Source organism: Clarias gariepinus, chromosome 18, assembly GCF_024256425.1.
Source record: "Clarias gariepinus isolate MV-2021 ecotype Netherlands chromosome 18, CGAR_prim_01v2, whole genome shotgun sequence".
Lineage (NCBI taxonomy): Eukaryota > Metazoa > Chordata > Actinopteri > Siluriformes > Clariidae > Clarias > Clarias gariepinus.
In genome coordinates, this window is record NC_071117.1 from 20081352 (window position 1) to 20097014 (window position 15663).

Below are 15663 nucleotides of genomic sequence, written 5' to 3' on the forward strand. Positions count from 1 at the left end.
CCCGCTTCATGCCCTTAGTGTCCTAGAATATGCTCCAGGCCCCCCTGCAACCCTGTATACAGGATAACTCGATTTAGAAGATGAGTGAGTGAGTGTTTGAGATTCTGTACATATAATAAAAAAAAACATAAGCTCCAGCATACTGTATGTATGTGATGTCTGTGTGAATCAGGTCAACTAATAGAATGAAAGCATGAACAGATATTGCACATGCTTGTAGGGTACAAGCTCTCTAGGGCATTGGAGCTAACAAAAAAAAAAAAAAAAGATTTTATTTGTCACATGTCACATACATAGTATAATATGCAGTGAAACGCTTGCACGACTGTCTGTGATCTAAAATAAAAAGATACACAGTGGTAATTTGAGGAAATATATCAATTACACAGGAAAAGAAAGTACAAAATGAAAGTGTAAACTGTGAAATACAGAATAAAAATATAAAAGTATAAAAGAGTAAGAATATGATGTGTGGGTATGACAGCAGCAGTGTGACTGAAAAATGATACTAGATGTTTGTCAGCAGACGTGTGGTTGTCTATCGTTTTATCTGCAAATGAGCAGTGTGCAAACAAGACGTGCAACGTGCAAGTAAGGAACTGCATCGTGACTCTGATGTGTTGGCAGGAATGTAGGGGGTGTGTGTTCATGGTGGGAAGGAAACAAAAGCAAATCCTGTTTATTTAGTTTTGCATGGTGTTCTGGTTGAGAGTCCGTATAGCCTGCAGGTAGAAGCGCCTCCTACAGTAGAAGCGCTTTCCTGACTGCAACAGAAGGAACAGTCCATAGTTGGGGTGTCTGAGGTCCTTCACGATCTACCTGGCCTTGGTCCAGCACTGTTTGCTGTAGATTAAGTCCAGGTCAGGGAGCTTGGTAGAGGATGATGTGCTCAGCTGATTGCACCACCCTCTGTAGAGCTCGTCTCTCCTGCATGGTGCTGTTCCCAAACCAGGTTGTGTTGTTTCCCATCATGATGCTCTCTGTGGTGCAGGAGTAGAAGTTCCTAAACACTTTGGAAGGCAGGCTAAAGTTTCTTAGGTGTCTAGAGACGCCGCTCTGCCTACCTCACCACAATGTTGATGTGACAGGACCATGACCGGTCCTGTGCGATGTAGAGGTGCCCACTGATGATAAAGAGCTGATAGCTCCTCTGCTGCTTTGTGCTGACGTTAACTAACAACTCCTTTGTAATGCTGATGTTCAGAAGGAGGTTGTTCCTGTGAGATTCAGGGATAAAATGTGGCACCAGGCTGCCACTGTTGGGCCTATAAGAAAAGTCCTTCTTCTCCAAGTGCTCAGATAAGGTACACTTGGGCATCTAACTGGCAACCCAATAACTACGACAGAAATGACAGATATATCTACATGGTGGAAAGTATCTGTCACCTGATGTGCTGGATGGCACGTGGACGGCCCCTACCCTACTATACCCTACCCTACCCTACACTACCCTACCCTGCTCCTCCAGGTAGGCTTTCTCATTGTTGTCTGTGATCAAGCCCACCACATTAGTGTCATCAGCAAACTCGATGGTGGTTTTAGAGTTGGTGATGGCCATGCAGTCATACCTATACAGTGGGCTCCAAATGGTTATTGGTAATGGCCATTGCTGGTTAATGCAGAAGCATTTTTTTTCTTGATATCACTGATCCAATATGACCAAATTAGGCTGGTCTGAATAATGGAATGACTGCATGTCTTCAAATGTTCAAACAGGCTTCTTCAGTACATTTACATTTACATTTAGGCATTTGGCAGATGCTCTTATCCAGAGCGACTTACAAAAAGTGCTTTAATGTTTACATCATAGGATACATACTTACACTGGGTTAACTAGGTTAATAACTAAGTGCCATTAGTCACACAACTGGGAAGAGGGTTTTTTTTTTTTTTGGTTAGTCCAAGTACTGGAGAAACAGATGCGTCTTGAGTCATCGTTTAAACATAGTCAAAGTCTCTGCTGCACGGACATCTAGAGGAAGTTCATTCCACCACCTACAGTAGGTGCCAGAACAGAGAAGAGCCTGGATGAAAGCCGCCCTCGATTCCTGAGAGATGGTGGGATGAGGCGAGCAGTGCTGGAGGATCGGAGGAACGTGGTGCAGCGCGTGGTGCGCAGTTCAGTAGGTGTCTTATGATCATAAGTGATGGTGTGGTTAGGGTTCTGGGTATGAGAGAGGATTTGGTCAGTCAGGGTTAAGCTCTTGGTTTTATTAGAAGGCTAAAATAAAACATTGCTTTACAAAAAAAAATTCATTTGCAAAAAAAAACCCTACGATTTTATTCCAGTGTAATCAGGTAGAAGAAAAAAAAATGGGGAAAGAATTATAATTATCTATCTATTACAGTACCATTCCTTACTTCTTTCGCTCCTCTGGTCTCTATCAGACTGTTCTTAGAGCCAAACTTTCCGTCCTACAGTATATAGAGTAAGTGTAACCACGTTAATGCATCACAGGTACCGTGTCTCCAGACTTGGCAGATTTTCAAATTTTGCAGATGCTTGAGGTGTGAACTGTGAAGGCTGGAATTTAAAAATGTCTTTGAATATTACCATGTAGACATAATTAGGCTTGACATGTACGAACACAAAATGACAAGCTTCTACAGTACCTGACGGGCTTGGCGTTTCTATATGGCCTTTTTTGGGGAAATATTACTGGAACGCTATTCTATTGTATGTTTTTTTCACACTATGCTTTAAGAACAATCACATTTACTGTATCTCACATGATTTAACTCAACCATCACTAATCATGTAGAATCATATTTTATGGTTATTGCTGCATGGTACAGCATGTAAAGATAATATTAACAATGTGAGTCTGTGTAATTATAAAGATAAAAATATTTGTATGGCAAAAACAAATAATTTTGTTAAAAATATATATTTTTATTATTATTATATGACTTCTACCATAAACACAACAACAGGACATTTTTTTATTCCCATGAACTGTTCTTATGTAAAAACACTTACCTAGACCAGTTTTGAAGGCAAAACTTCCTTTGCTTTACAAAAGAAAGGTTCATTGTACTGTATATGCCAATGCCACCTTTGCACAGTACAAATTAATGAGTGTTTATGCAATATACAGTTTAACAGGAGAGTGAAATATAGTGCGTGATGAGAGGTCATGGTTCGAGAAATGCTGTTTAAACATTTATTCATTCCTTCGTATTTAGGAGCTGTTTAATCCTGTTCAGGTATAAGGTGGATCTGAAGCTTATCCTAAGAACATTGGGTATGAGGCAGGATTAACACTTTGGATCAAACGTACAGTGTGCACACACACTCTCACATGCTCATTCGATAAACACAGACAAGCAGGAAGCATGCAACAATCCATAAATTAGTATTTTTTATCAAATCTGACTTAGGGAACTGGCACTGGAAATTAGGTATAATTATATAAAAGGTTTTTTTTAAGTATAATTATTCTTGTTTAAATGAGTTTTCTGTGTGTTAAAGTGTGCTCTAAAGGACTGTTACTCCATTTTCATTCTTTTGTCAAGCCTAACGTTCAGATGGACCTTCAGGTACCCTCATTTTGAAACCCAGACATGGATTCCCAGGCTTGTAAACTTTAAGTTTTATGTCTAACACACTGTCTGGTCAAAAAAAAGGACACTTTATTATATATAAGTCAGCGGTTACCATGCATAAAGACCAGTGCATGTATAAAAGTGATTCATCGTGCTTCCAGAACCACACTTTCATAATTTGAATCTTGGAATAGGACTCCAAGAGGGAAGAAAAACTCCACAGATGCTGTGACGCGGTCATTCAGTACATTCAGGTCATCGGCTGACTTTTATTGCCACATAACATTGCTGAGTCTAGACCTGCCCAACCGAATCAACCTCCAGAGGCCTGTACAGTGGGCACTATGCATGATAGGTGCATCACTTTATGGGCTTTCCTTCTTACCCTGACCTGCTCGTCACTGTGGAACAATCTGGACTGTGGATCGGACCACATGACATTTTTCCATTCTCCATTGTTTCCACAAGTCCAAACTTTACAGTATGTTCCCTAGCAAATGAAAGTACTTTTTTACTGATTACTTTTTTTCCCCACTCACTAACATGTATTTTTTTTCCAAACACACAGCTGTTTACTTCCAATACTGTAAGTTCTCTCTCATGATTTCTAATATCACCGTTTTTTGCCATGCATCTTTACTAACATTTTAGTGGTCTCCATTCATGATTTGAATTTTTTTTTTTTTTCTGACCACATTTCTGCCAAAAAGTTTGAAGGGTTAGTACAGTTCTCTGGTCTTCCTCTAGACCTCCTGCCTGGCAGTTCCAACCTCAGCATCCTTCTACCGATATATTCACCATCTCTCCTCTGAACATGTCCAAACCACCTCAATCTGTCCACTCTTACTTCATCTCCAAAAAATGTAACATGGGTTGTCCCTCTGATGAACTCATTCTTGATCCTATCCATCCTTGTCACTCCCAAAGAGAACCTCAACATCTTCATCTCTGCTACTTCCAACTTACAGCTCAGTCTGCTTAGTGATGCAACCAGTGGCTTCATTAGATCTAATCATTTGGAGCTTTAGCTCAGAATATTTTAAGCTTAGCACCTAATATTTTCATCTTGATGTTGAGTTTACTGAGTGTTCCTGGGAGGGGGGGATTAGGGGAAGCAATTATGTGCCGCAAGCAAAGCTGAATGACGCACAATGTCGAGAAAAGCTCCGGTTATAAAAACTAATCTAGCGTAAGGGCAAATCTAGCTTTTAATGTTACGTTACGGGCAAGTCAATTTAGCGTTCTGTCAAAATAGCTTGTTAAAAATGCATAGAATGACAGCTAACTAAATCAGCACAATTAATGCCATAAGAGTCAGCTGTGAATTTGGTCTATGTGTTATATTAACAGTAGCTCAATGGAGCTCCATGCAGATCTCCTCTAGAGCAGTGATGTTTTGGGGCTGTCACTGAGCAACATGGACTTTCAACTCCCTCCAAAGATTTTCCATAGGGTTGAGATCTGGACACTGGCTAGGCCACTCACATTGCTTCTTACAAAGCCACTCCTTCTTTGCCCGGGCGGTCCGGCTGAAAGACCCAGTCACGTTTCATCTTCAATGTCCTTGCTGATAAAAGGAGGTTTTCACTCAAAATCTTACACTACATGGCTCCATTCATTCTTTTCTTTACACAGATCAGTCGTTCTGGTCCCTTTGTAGAAAAACAGCCCCAAAGCACGATGTTTCCACCCCCATGCTTCACAGTAGGTATGGTGTTCTTTGGATGCAACTCAGCATTCTTTCTTCTCTAAACACAAAGTTCTATTTTGGTTTCATCTGACCATATGACATTCTCCCAATCCTCTTCTAGATCATCCAAATGCTCTCTAGCAAACTTTAGATGGGCCTGGACATGTGCTGGCTTAAGCAGGGGGACACATCTGGCACTGCAGGATTTAAGTCCCTGGCAGCGCAGTGTGCTACTGATGGTTGTTACTTTGGTTCCAGCTCTCTGCAGGTCATTTACTAAGTCATGTGGTTCTGGGATTTTTGCTTACAGTTCTTGTGATCTTTTTGACCCAGATCGAGGGAGATTATCAGTGGTTTTGTATGTCTGCCATTTTCTGCTGCTTACCTATTGCGGATTCAGTCTTTCCAGCCTGGTGCAGGTCTACAATTTTGTTTCTGGTGTCCTTTGACAGCTCTTTGGTCTTGGAGTGTGACTGTTTGAGGTTGTGGACAGGTGTCTTTTATACTGATAACAGATGCCATTAATACAGGTAACGAGTAGAGGACAGAGGAATCTTTTAAAGAAGAAGTTACAGGTCTGTGAGAGACAGAAATCTTGCTTGTTTGTAGGTGAACAAATACTTATTTTCCACCATCATTTGCAAATCAATTCTTAAAAGATATGATGGTTTAAGAAAAATGTGATTTTCTGGATTTTTTTTCCTTTTTTTGTTTCTCATAGTTGAGGTATACCTATGATGACAATTATAGGCCTCTCTCATCTTTTTAAGTGGGAGAACTTGCACAATTGGTGGCTGACTAAATACTTTTTTGCCACACTGTATATACAGTATAGGCTGAGTCTCAATGAGACGGTCATTTACTTTTGTTCATCATAACCTTAAATCATCCATAATGGTAAAAAGTGGACAAAAAGGGAGTGTTCCTCCAGGACAGTGAACCCAAAAACACATTTAATGTGGTTGGATAACACTGGAATTTTAAGCTTCTGGAGTCTCAAAAAAAGAAAAAAAGGAAATCTTGGCAATTCTGGAAAGTAGGGTGAATGAATATGCAGCTAGAATTCTGACAGAAGCTTGTTGATGTTTTATCATTTTATGCCCAATCCATTTTTTGCAGTTTTGATTATAAAATGAGTAACACCCATGATGGACTTTACATAAAAATCCAAAATAAATGACATTTCTAAACAAATAAAAAGAGACATATGACATGAGAGACACATATTTTTTGCATTTATCTAGTGCTCTTTATCTAGTGAGGAGGGAGAAGTGAGCAGGAATCAATTAAAAAAATTTTTTTTGACATAGTTTGTGGTGGTTTCATATTTATTTCGTATTATTATAACATTTTAATCAATTATTAATTTATGATTTTGGTGTTTAGCTTATTTATAAGATATTGATATTATTGTGAATCAGATTTATTTCTATATTTAGATGAAAAGTATACAGTATGATCATAGTGACAGGACATTTCTTTGACCTTTTAAAAAAAATAAATAAATAAATAAATAATAATAATAATTATTATTATTATTATTATTGTTATTAATAATAATAATAATAATAATAATAATAATAATAATAATAATAATAATAAATAATAAAAAGCTACAATTAAATATTGAATATTAAAATAAAAAAATATATTTCATAATTGAAAGTAAATACTATATTTTCTGAACATATATAAGTCATGTGTCTGTTATGTTAATTTAAATGATTTTTCCATCAGCATAAGTAAGTAATTTTGTAAAATGACCCATGTATGGATATTTTTGATGTTAGAAAACCCTAAGTGCAATAAAATTTGTGCATCAAGTTATTTGGCTCTTTCCTGTATCACAGGTGTGCAATGTATCATGTAAAAATATATATATTTATAATAGTTATTATAGTTTATAAACTACAGTTTATTCCCTGCATTACCCATAGCAAACACACCATCCACCTAGAAAAATATTATAAATTGATATTGATCAATTACTTTACATTTCTCTGGGGTTGACTTTCTCTAGCCCAACATTTCATCTACTCAAAAAAGTAAATAAATCTCCCATTTTTTGCTCAGTAATGTGATGGGTTTCAAGTTCAAGACATTTTCTATAAAAGCAAATTGGCCTAACAATATACCCTAACAATTAAAACACACACTTGAAAAAATATATATTCTCCCAAAACTAGTCAAAGTTAAAACATAACTTTAAACCATTTTTTTGTTACAAATTTTGATAAAGATTAATAAAATATATGGATAACACCAAATGCTTTTATATTACAATATTATAACTATTTTTAAAACTAGCAAAGATTGGACTTTTTTATGAATGTGTCAGACACAAAAAAGAGTCTCTATAAGAACGAGTTTTTTTCTCAACTTGTGATTCTGAGGGGAGCATGTCTCTCCAAATCTAATAATAATCATTTAGCTTCATACATTAGGTGTATGTCCAGTCCTATTGGAATTAAATGTTCCAGGCCTGTGATCATAATCACTCACATAATCACAAACATCACTCTTAAAGTTGGTGCATATAGTCACCCATTATATTATATAATAATAATAATAATAATAATAATAATAATAAATGTAATATTAATAGTGTCTTGTTATTAACCTTAATAATTATTATTGTTTTTTTCTCTTTAATACTTTTCATTCTTATAATTCTAAGGATCTAAGGATTCTCTGGGTGTTTCCTGTATTACAGATGTGCAATGCACAATCATACTCTACTTTCCCAAACGTTCATGATGAGTGTATAGTAAACTTCTAATCGCAGCTGTAGTGTGGTGACCGCTCCGGTTATTATATGACTATCAAATGCCTCCCTCTCCCTCTTTAAGTGCACTCACACAGACTGTAAGGTTTGCACTAGGTAGTGCGCTTTGGGACCAATTAGGGAGCCGTTTGGGATTCGGCTTAAACGCGCTCTAAAACACACACGGGCGGAATGACGTGAAGCCAGGAGGAGAGAAGATCGCGTTCAGACCGAGGAGCGATGTCGCTGAGGCTCGGATCGGAGCCGTGCGCTGATTAAACCATCAGGTATTTCTATTATCATTATTGTGGTTATGAGGAAATAGATCGGGGACAAACGTCGCGTCAGGTACGAGACTAGAGCGCGCGCGGCAGTCTGTAGGTCTATATCCTTACATCGGGGGGTTTATTTTTATTCTATTCAATTTCATTGAGCTGGACATGACCGAGGAGCGTGTTTCGGATAAATCAAGACGTGGTTTTATGGTTTTCTGATGATGACCATGATGATGATGATGATGATGATGATGAAGCTTTCTGAAGACTGACAGGTACAGTAAGGGGAAACCTTTCAGCCATTTTCAGCTTCGTTTTATATAAGTTATGCATGTTTATGTGTTTGTTCCTGCATTTTGTTTGGTGATTGAAAAAAAAAGTTTATGAACTATTAATTAATCTAATTGCGCGTGCTTGTGTATGCTCGTGATGCTTGTCTGTAATTTACACTGTGTTTATCTGTCAAACCGGGTGGGTCAAAAGGGTTTATAATAACAATTAAAAACAATATTTTTTATTTCCCAGACCCAGTGATTGCGTGCGCACGTTGTTGTTTTTTTTTTTTTATGATTAGGGCGTCTGGATTGTCTTGTGTTTCATTTTCAAAGCATGCCAAATAAATTCCTGTGAGGTGTTAGGGAGATCCGGCTGATCCCAGGTCAGGGACACGTGTAGCCCACTGCACGGATCTGTCACGTCAAAGCGACACCAGGGAAGCCTTCTGAAGAACACGGGAGTTACACGGTTTCCTTATCGCTAAGGTGGTGCTCTGAGGAAATGACGAGATTTGAATAGACTCCCAAAGGTGGGAAGTTGCGTTTAAGACGCGAGAATGAAAGTGCTGCGTCTTGACGATTAACTCTGTGTCGGGGTTTGTTTATTCTGCAGCACTTTGTTATCAGAAAATTCTAGATGGAAAATAATGACGTTAAACCTCGCGGCTCGCGGCTCGGATCGAAAGTGTTGTGCGTGCGAGCGTGCGAGCGAGTGGGCGAGCGCGCGTGTTCGTTCGAAAAGCCACAACCGATTGTTTACCCAGAAGTTCTTATCAAGCTGGAAATCAGCACCTTAACTGTAGATCCATAATCATGATTGAGTGTGAATAAACATATGCATGTGCACTGAAAACTGCACCAAATGATCATAAATATTTGGACGGTGAGACATTTTTGTTTTGGTGTAGTTTTGTCTCTGTCCACCCCTGCAGTGAATAACAAAAAAAAAGCAATCAAGATGATATTAAAATTGTACACTTTTAGCTTTAATTTAAAATGTTTAACAAAACCAATGCATTCATTTTGCATTTCTTCCCCAATGTCAATTTTTACAGGATTAAAAATGATTCTACCGGTCCGGGTTCGAGTCTCTCTGGTCTGTGTGTGCGTGGACACAACATCCACATTGGGTTAATTGGAATTCCCAAATTGCCCATTGTGTGTGTGTTTGTGTGTGTGTGTGTGTGTGTGTGTGTGTGCCCTGCAATGGATTGGCACCCCTTCCACAGAGCACCCTGCCTTGATCCCTAAGTCTCCTGGCATAGGATCCAAGCCCAGTGCGACCCTGTTTACCAGATAAAGCGGTTTAGACGATAAGTGAGTGAGTGACAGAATGAGTGAGAAGTTTTGGCATGGTGAAATAGTGGTTAGCACTGTGGCTAACTCCAGGGGTCGGTTGAGCATGTTTGCATGTTCTCTGCAGTGCTTAATGGGTTTCATCTTACAGTCAAAAAACACAGATTGGTGTGTGTGTGTGTGTGTGTGTGTGTGTGTGCATGCGCACTGTGATAGATTACCACCCTGTCCAGGGTGTACCCCTTCTCATGCCCTCAGTCTACTGAGATAAGTTCTGGGCCACCCACAAACCTGTGCACAGAATAAGTGGTATGATGAATGAATTGATATTTGCAAAACACAGTTTCCTCCATTGCAATGTTCTGCCAGGACTTTACTGCAGCTGACCTCAGTTGCTGCTTTTTTGTGTGTCTTTCTATCTTTAGTTTTGTCTTTAGTAAGTGAAAAGCAGCTTAATTTGGTCAAGGTCAGATGAGCATACCGTTTCTTTGCCTTGGGATGTTATTGGTTTGTTATCAGTCTGTAGTGTGAAGCGCTGTATTATCAGCTTTTCAGCATATGAAACAATCTGAATTAAAATTTTAGTTCTATACACTCTGGAATACATCCTGCTACTTTTATCATCAGTCAATACACACCAGTGACCCAGTTCCTCTGGCAGTCATGCAAGAACATTGCCTCCACCAGATGATGTGGTATGGTTTGGAACATGAGCCCTCCCATTCCTTCTCCATCATACATAATTTTCTCCTCCAGTCATTGTGTTATTTTGACATACTGTAATTGGGTGGGCTTGTTTTTTTTTTTTCTTTAAAAAAAGTCTGATCTGCCCTTTCTGTTTTTAAGTATCCCCAGTGGTTTGCATCTTGTGGTCAACCATCTCTATTTGCATTCATGAAAGCATGTATTGATTGTAGACCTTGATAATGATACACCTACAATACCTCCTCCAGAGTGTTCACCGTTGATTTGTTCATTCCTAAAGGCTCTGCTATTACTCTGATAGTTTTTTTTCACCTTAATGACTTATGTGCATTGGCACCTATTTGCTCTGCATATTGAGATTTCTCATGAACACCTACCGAAATTAAATTCAAAACCAGACCTTTTATCTTTTTAATTTGTCATGAAATAACCACGAAACAGGGCTCAGCTGGCCATGAAACTGCTTTTCAATCAGTTGTTGAATTACTTTTGTGCCTGTGGAAATGAAGAGACTTTGTAAAAAAAAAAAAAAAAATCAATAAATGAATGCCTGTAGTCCCTTAAATTAAACCTGGAACATTCACACGCCTACATTTCATAACATCTCAGTTACTTCATTTTACAGTCCATGTGATACTTATAGGTAACCCATACCTGCTTAAAAATGGAACAACTTCTGGTACCAGTATTTTATCATTGGAGTACTGTTTGTGTAGTGTTTTTGTCAAGACTGGGTTTCCTCTGGACTGACTTGCTTTCTCCCAACTACCCAATAAAACATGGCAGTAGACTGAATGGCTAGTCTAAAATGGTGTCAATGGTAGTCAGTAGTACTTATTTTTTTACATAATAATTTATATTAAAATTTAAATGATATTTTATTGACAATTTTGTTATAATACTGACAACTGTATTTAAGTTTTAATTCTGTGATATTGCATTAGACCCTTCCCTTGCCCCTCCCCGGTTGATTTGCATGCCACAGCAACCAAATCATGCAGATCAAGCACCCTACAGAGCCACAGTCTCACACACCCCACAGACTGCGTGAATGTGCAACAGCCAGGTAACAATATTGTGCCCTAAGCCAGTAGCCCAAATCAGTACACAAAAGTCTTTATGAAGAGTTTATTTAGCAGAATAATGTTGTAGCTCATTTTCTCTGAGACTCTGAAGCGTGATTAACCTCGACACGAAGAGCCGTTTTTTCTCGCCCACCAATGAATGTGCCATTCTGGGTGACTGGTCATGTATTAAATAGTCAATACTGCAAGACCATTGTCAATGTATTGTATATGTAATCTCCTTTGTACAGTTGATATTGAGATGTGTCTGCTACTTATGCTCTGGAAAGCCTCCATAACAGCTCTAATCTTTATCGATTGGTGATTTCTGAGACTGGTTACTCTAAATGAACTTCATATTTATTCATTCATTCTTTAAGTTTTGGTCTTGCTTTCCTGGGATAGTCTTCATTTGCATTTTACAGCATTTTGGCAGTGGTTAGCCTCGATTGAGGGTCGCCTTGTACCTTCAGGGTTCGGGTTCGATTCCTGGCCAGGCTCGATTCCTCTCTCTGTTTGCATGTTCTCCCCATGCTTGGTGGGTTTCCTCTGGGTTCTCCCCATGCTTGGTGGGTTTCCTCTGGGTTCTCCCCATGCTTGGTGGGTTTCCTCTGGGTTCTCCCCATGCTTGGTGGGTTTCCTCTGGGTTCTCCCCATGCTTGGTGGGTTTCCTCTGGGTTCTCCCCATGCTTGGTGGGTTTCCTCTGGGTTCTCCGGTTTCCTCCCACAGCCCAAAGACATGCACATTAGGCTAATTGGCGTTCGCAAATTGCCCGTAATGAGTGTGCGAGCAAGTGTATGTGTGTGCCCTGCGATGGATTGGCACCGTGTCCAGGGTGCAGCCCGCCTTGTGCCCTACTGTAAATCTCCTGAGATAGGCTCCAGGCCCCACGCGACCGTGTAAACAGGTTAAAGCGGTAAAGCCGATGAGTGAGTGAGTAACCATTTTGGCAGACGATCTTATCCAGAGTGACGTACATTTTTTAAAATTACCAATATGAGCAATTGATGGCTAAGGGCCCTGCTCAAGTCCCCAACAGTGGCAGTTTGGTGGTCCTGAGGTTTGAACCTCAGACCTTGCGATAAATAGGCCGCTGAGCAACCCACTAAGCTATGTTCATGAGAGTCAGTTTCATTACGGTGCGTGCTGGATGGATTTTGCAACTGCATTTCAAAATACTGTTCTTGCAAGAACTATTCCAGAACATGACCTTCATGTCTTAAAATATCAACTGACTGTTGTTGAGGTTGTTGTTGATACTCAATAACCCAATACCATATGTGTTATTTCATGGCTAGGGAATCTCCAGAAATGTGTCGAAATCCCCGAAAATGTAGAAAAATAAATCCAAAACTTTTGTCTGGTTCACTACTGTCCATACAGTACATAAATAAAAGATGTGCTACAGTAGGTCATTTTATTTGTATTTTTTTTTTTGTATGTAAATAAGTGCTTTTTCGTTGGCTCAAGCACCTCCCCTTCCAAACAAACACACACACACACTATATCTGTGCACAGCTCTGCACCAAAGCATTTGTTGCTCAGTGTTGGGCTTCCTCATGAGCCAAGGAGAAGGCCCAGGTTCGCTTACCAGCCACTGGATGCAGGGCGAACTTAGTGCCGGTCCCAAGCCCGTATAAAACTAGGAGGCGTCAAACCTGTGCCAACTTAAATGTCTGGATCGGATGATGTGCTGTGGCGACCCCTTAACAGGAACAGCTGAAAGAACAACAACAAGAAACACTGCTTCACCAAGTAAGGCTTTATGCATTAGAAGGATTAGGCGGGATTTAAACTGGCAAGCGTGAACGTGAACTACGAGAGATTTAATAGCACCATCAAAGGATTCGGCTTTGGGAAATTTTGTTTAGTCGGGACTAAATGAACAAAAAAAAAAAACCTGTAGGCTTGGCAGCGTCATTGTCATGTGTTTGATTCTGAGCTCAGGTTACTCTGTGTGTGTGTGTGTGTGAGAGAGAGAGAAAGAGAGAGAGAGAGTGTATGTGGTGTTTCACGTGTTTTTTACCGTGTTTCCTCCACCTGTTCAAAAAAAACATGCTTAAGCAGATTAATTGTCACTAAGAGAGATTGTGTGTGTGTGTGAGCCCGAACATTCAATGTCACTGACTTTAAGCATTATAGTCAAATATTGGTGCTAGGACATAAAACAATTATCAACAACAAAACACAAACATTCTACTGTACTTAATTACTGTACCAAGTGTGTGTGTGAAAAGTTACAGTTCAGCATTTTAAGTCAAGGTACCGTGATGAGAAAACATCCACATACAGTGTAACCCAGTGAGAGTATGATGTAAAACTGATTAGTACAAAGCAAATCACTTCTTATATTATATAAAAGTTTCTCCGGCGGCCCGAGTGACCCGGTGGATTTGGCTGAAAAATATTCAATTCGTTTCGGTCAGATATTATTTATGTGAATCTAACAGATTGTGTTTGTATCACATGTCTCTTACATGTTCCTCACACACATAACTGAGCTGTCCAGCATAAAGCATGAGGAGTCATTTGGTTAAAAAGGCAGAAATCATTACCAGAAAACACTTTGATGCTTTCTTTATTGTTCTTTTTCAGCATTCCTTCGGTGAGATCTACCAAACCACAAAATTAACCCCAAAGTACATGATGTGAATTTGGTTAGGGGTTCAATAGAGCTGATCATAGCAACCGATTGAAAACACATTATGAGACACAAAAACATTTTTTTTTTTATTATAAAGCAGCTGCGGACAAACAGGGATAACAAACTGATGACAGATGTTCACGGAATATGAACCATTACTGCAATTAAAAACACACACACACAAAAAGTTTTCTCACAGACAGTTAATATGCTGTGAGTCACAATAACACATCTTGGTCCTTGTAAAGTCATCAGAAAGACCACATGCTGCTTTATGGGGCTAGAATGTGAAACGAGCTGCCACTGAAGGCAAAGCTAGTGGGGGTGGTTTAATATTTTAAAAATCAGTTTTTAATTAAAAAAGTTTTTCATTTTTTTTTTTTTTTTTGCTCTGTAAGCGTGAGTGAAGGTGGCATGGTGGTCCAGGTTCGATTCTTGCCTTGGGTCTGTGGTTTGTATGTTCTTCCTGTGCAGATTAGGTATTAGTATTGGTGTTCCCAAATTGCCCGTAGTGTACGAAAGAGCATGTGAGTGTATGTACTGTATGTGTGTGTCCCCTGCGATGGATTGGCCCCTCTGTCCAGGGTGTACCACGCCGCGTGCCCTAAGTCTCCTGGAATAGGCTCCAGGCTCCAGCAGCCTCCACAAACCTGAACACAGGATAAAGCAGTATAGTGATGAGTGTTAGCTTAATTGTTGAACATAACTTCAGCTCAGTCGGGTGTACCAGTGCATTTACAAATATGTAGGGACAAAACCAGTGGCAGGAAAAGAGTACCCAATATAGTCCATACGTTCTGCTTGGGTTAAGTATGAACATTATGTCTTTATTTAATTTTACAACAACAACAACAAATTTTAGTTTTTCTAATTTTCTATATTTTATAAAAGACTTAACCTTTTATACGGCACTCTATTGAAAAAATGCTTTTTTTTTTTTTTACTCTAGTGATGTTTTTTTTTTTTTTTAATTGTTGTAATTTTTATGTTGCAAATCAAGGTCAGTGAAGGTACCATATATATGGATGCTCGACTGTCTAATAATTTTTCCTAAAAAGTATATTTATACATCAAAAATACATATAAAGTTAAAGGCACATTTTATTTACATATTGTAAAAAAAACAATAAAAACCCATTAAAAACTTATTTTTTTACAAATATATGTTTTTTTATTCTTTGCACTCGGGTTAATGGTTTAAAACATGTTTAAAATGTGTTTGTAATGTCAGTAGAGCTTTATTAAGAAAAGATTGAGATACAGTAGAAAATAAAGTCTTATGTTTATACAAATGTTTATGTCACCATAAACAACTTTAAATGTACAGTGGTGGCCAAAAGCCTTGAGAATGATACAAATATTCATTTTCACAAAGTCTGCTGCTTTAGTGTTTTCTTTTAGTC

At 38.8% G+C, this 15663-nt stretch overlaps 1 protein-coding gene across 3 annotated transcripts in view; it reads left to right on the forward strand.

Annotated features, from left to right (window-relative positions):
* The first annotated feature begins 8121 nt into the window (after positions 1–8121).
* The window catches only part of LOC128506794 (growth hormone receptor-like), a 33522-nt gene continuing 25980 nt past the window's right edge, over positions 8122–15663 (forward strand). Inside the window, exon 1 of one of the 3 annotated variants that reach the window (XM_053477386.1) lies at positions 8122–8287. Coding sequence is in view for 1 of the 3 variants with exons in the window: in XM_053477384.1 (XP_053333359.1) it covers positions 13302–13371 (70 nt within the window). In the remaining 2 variants the exon portion in view is untranslated. The other 2 variants (XM_053477385.1, XM_053477384.1) reach the window with 2 other exon arrangements.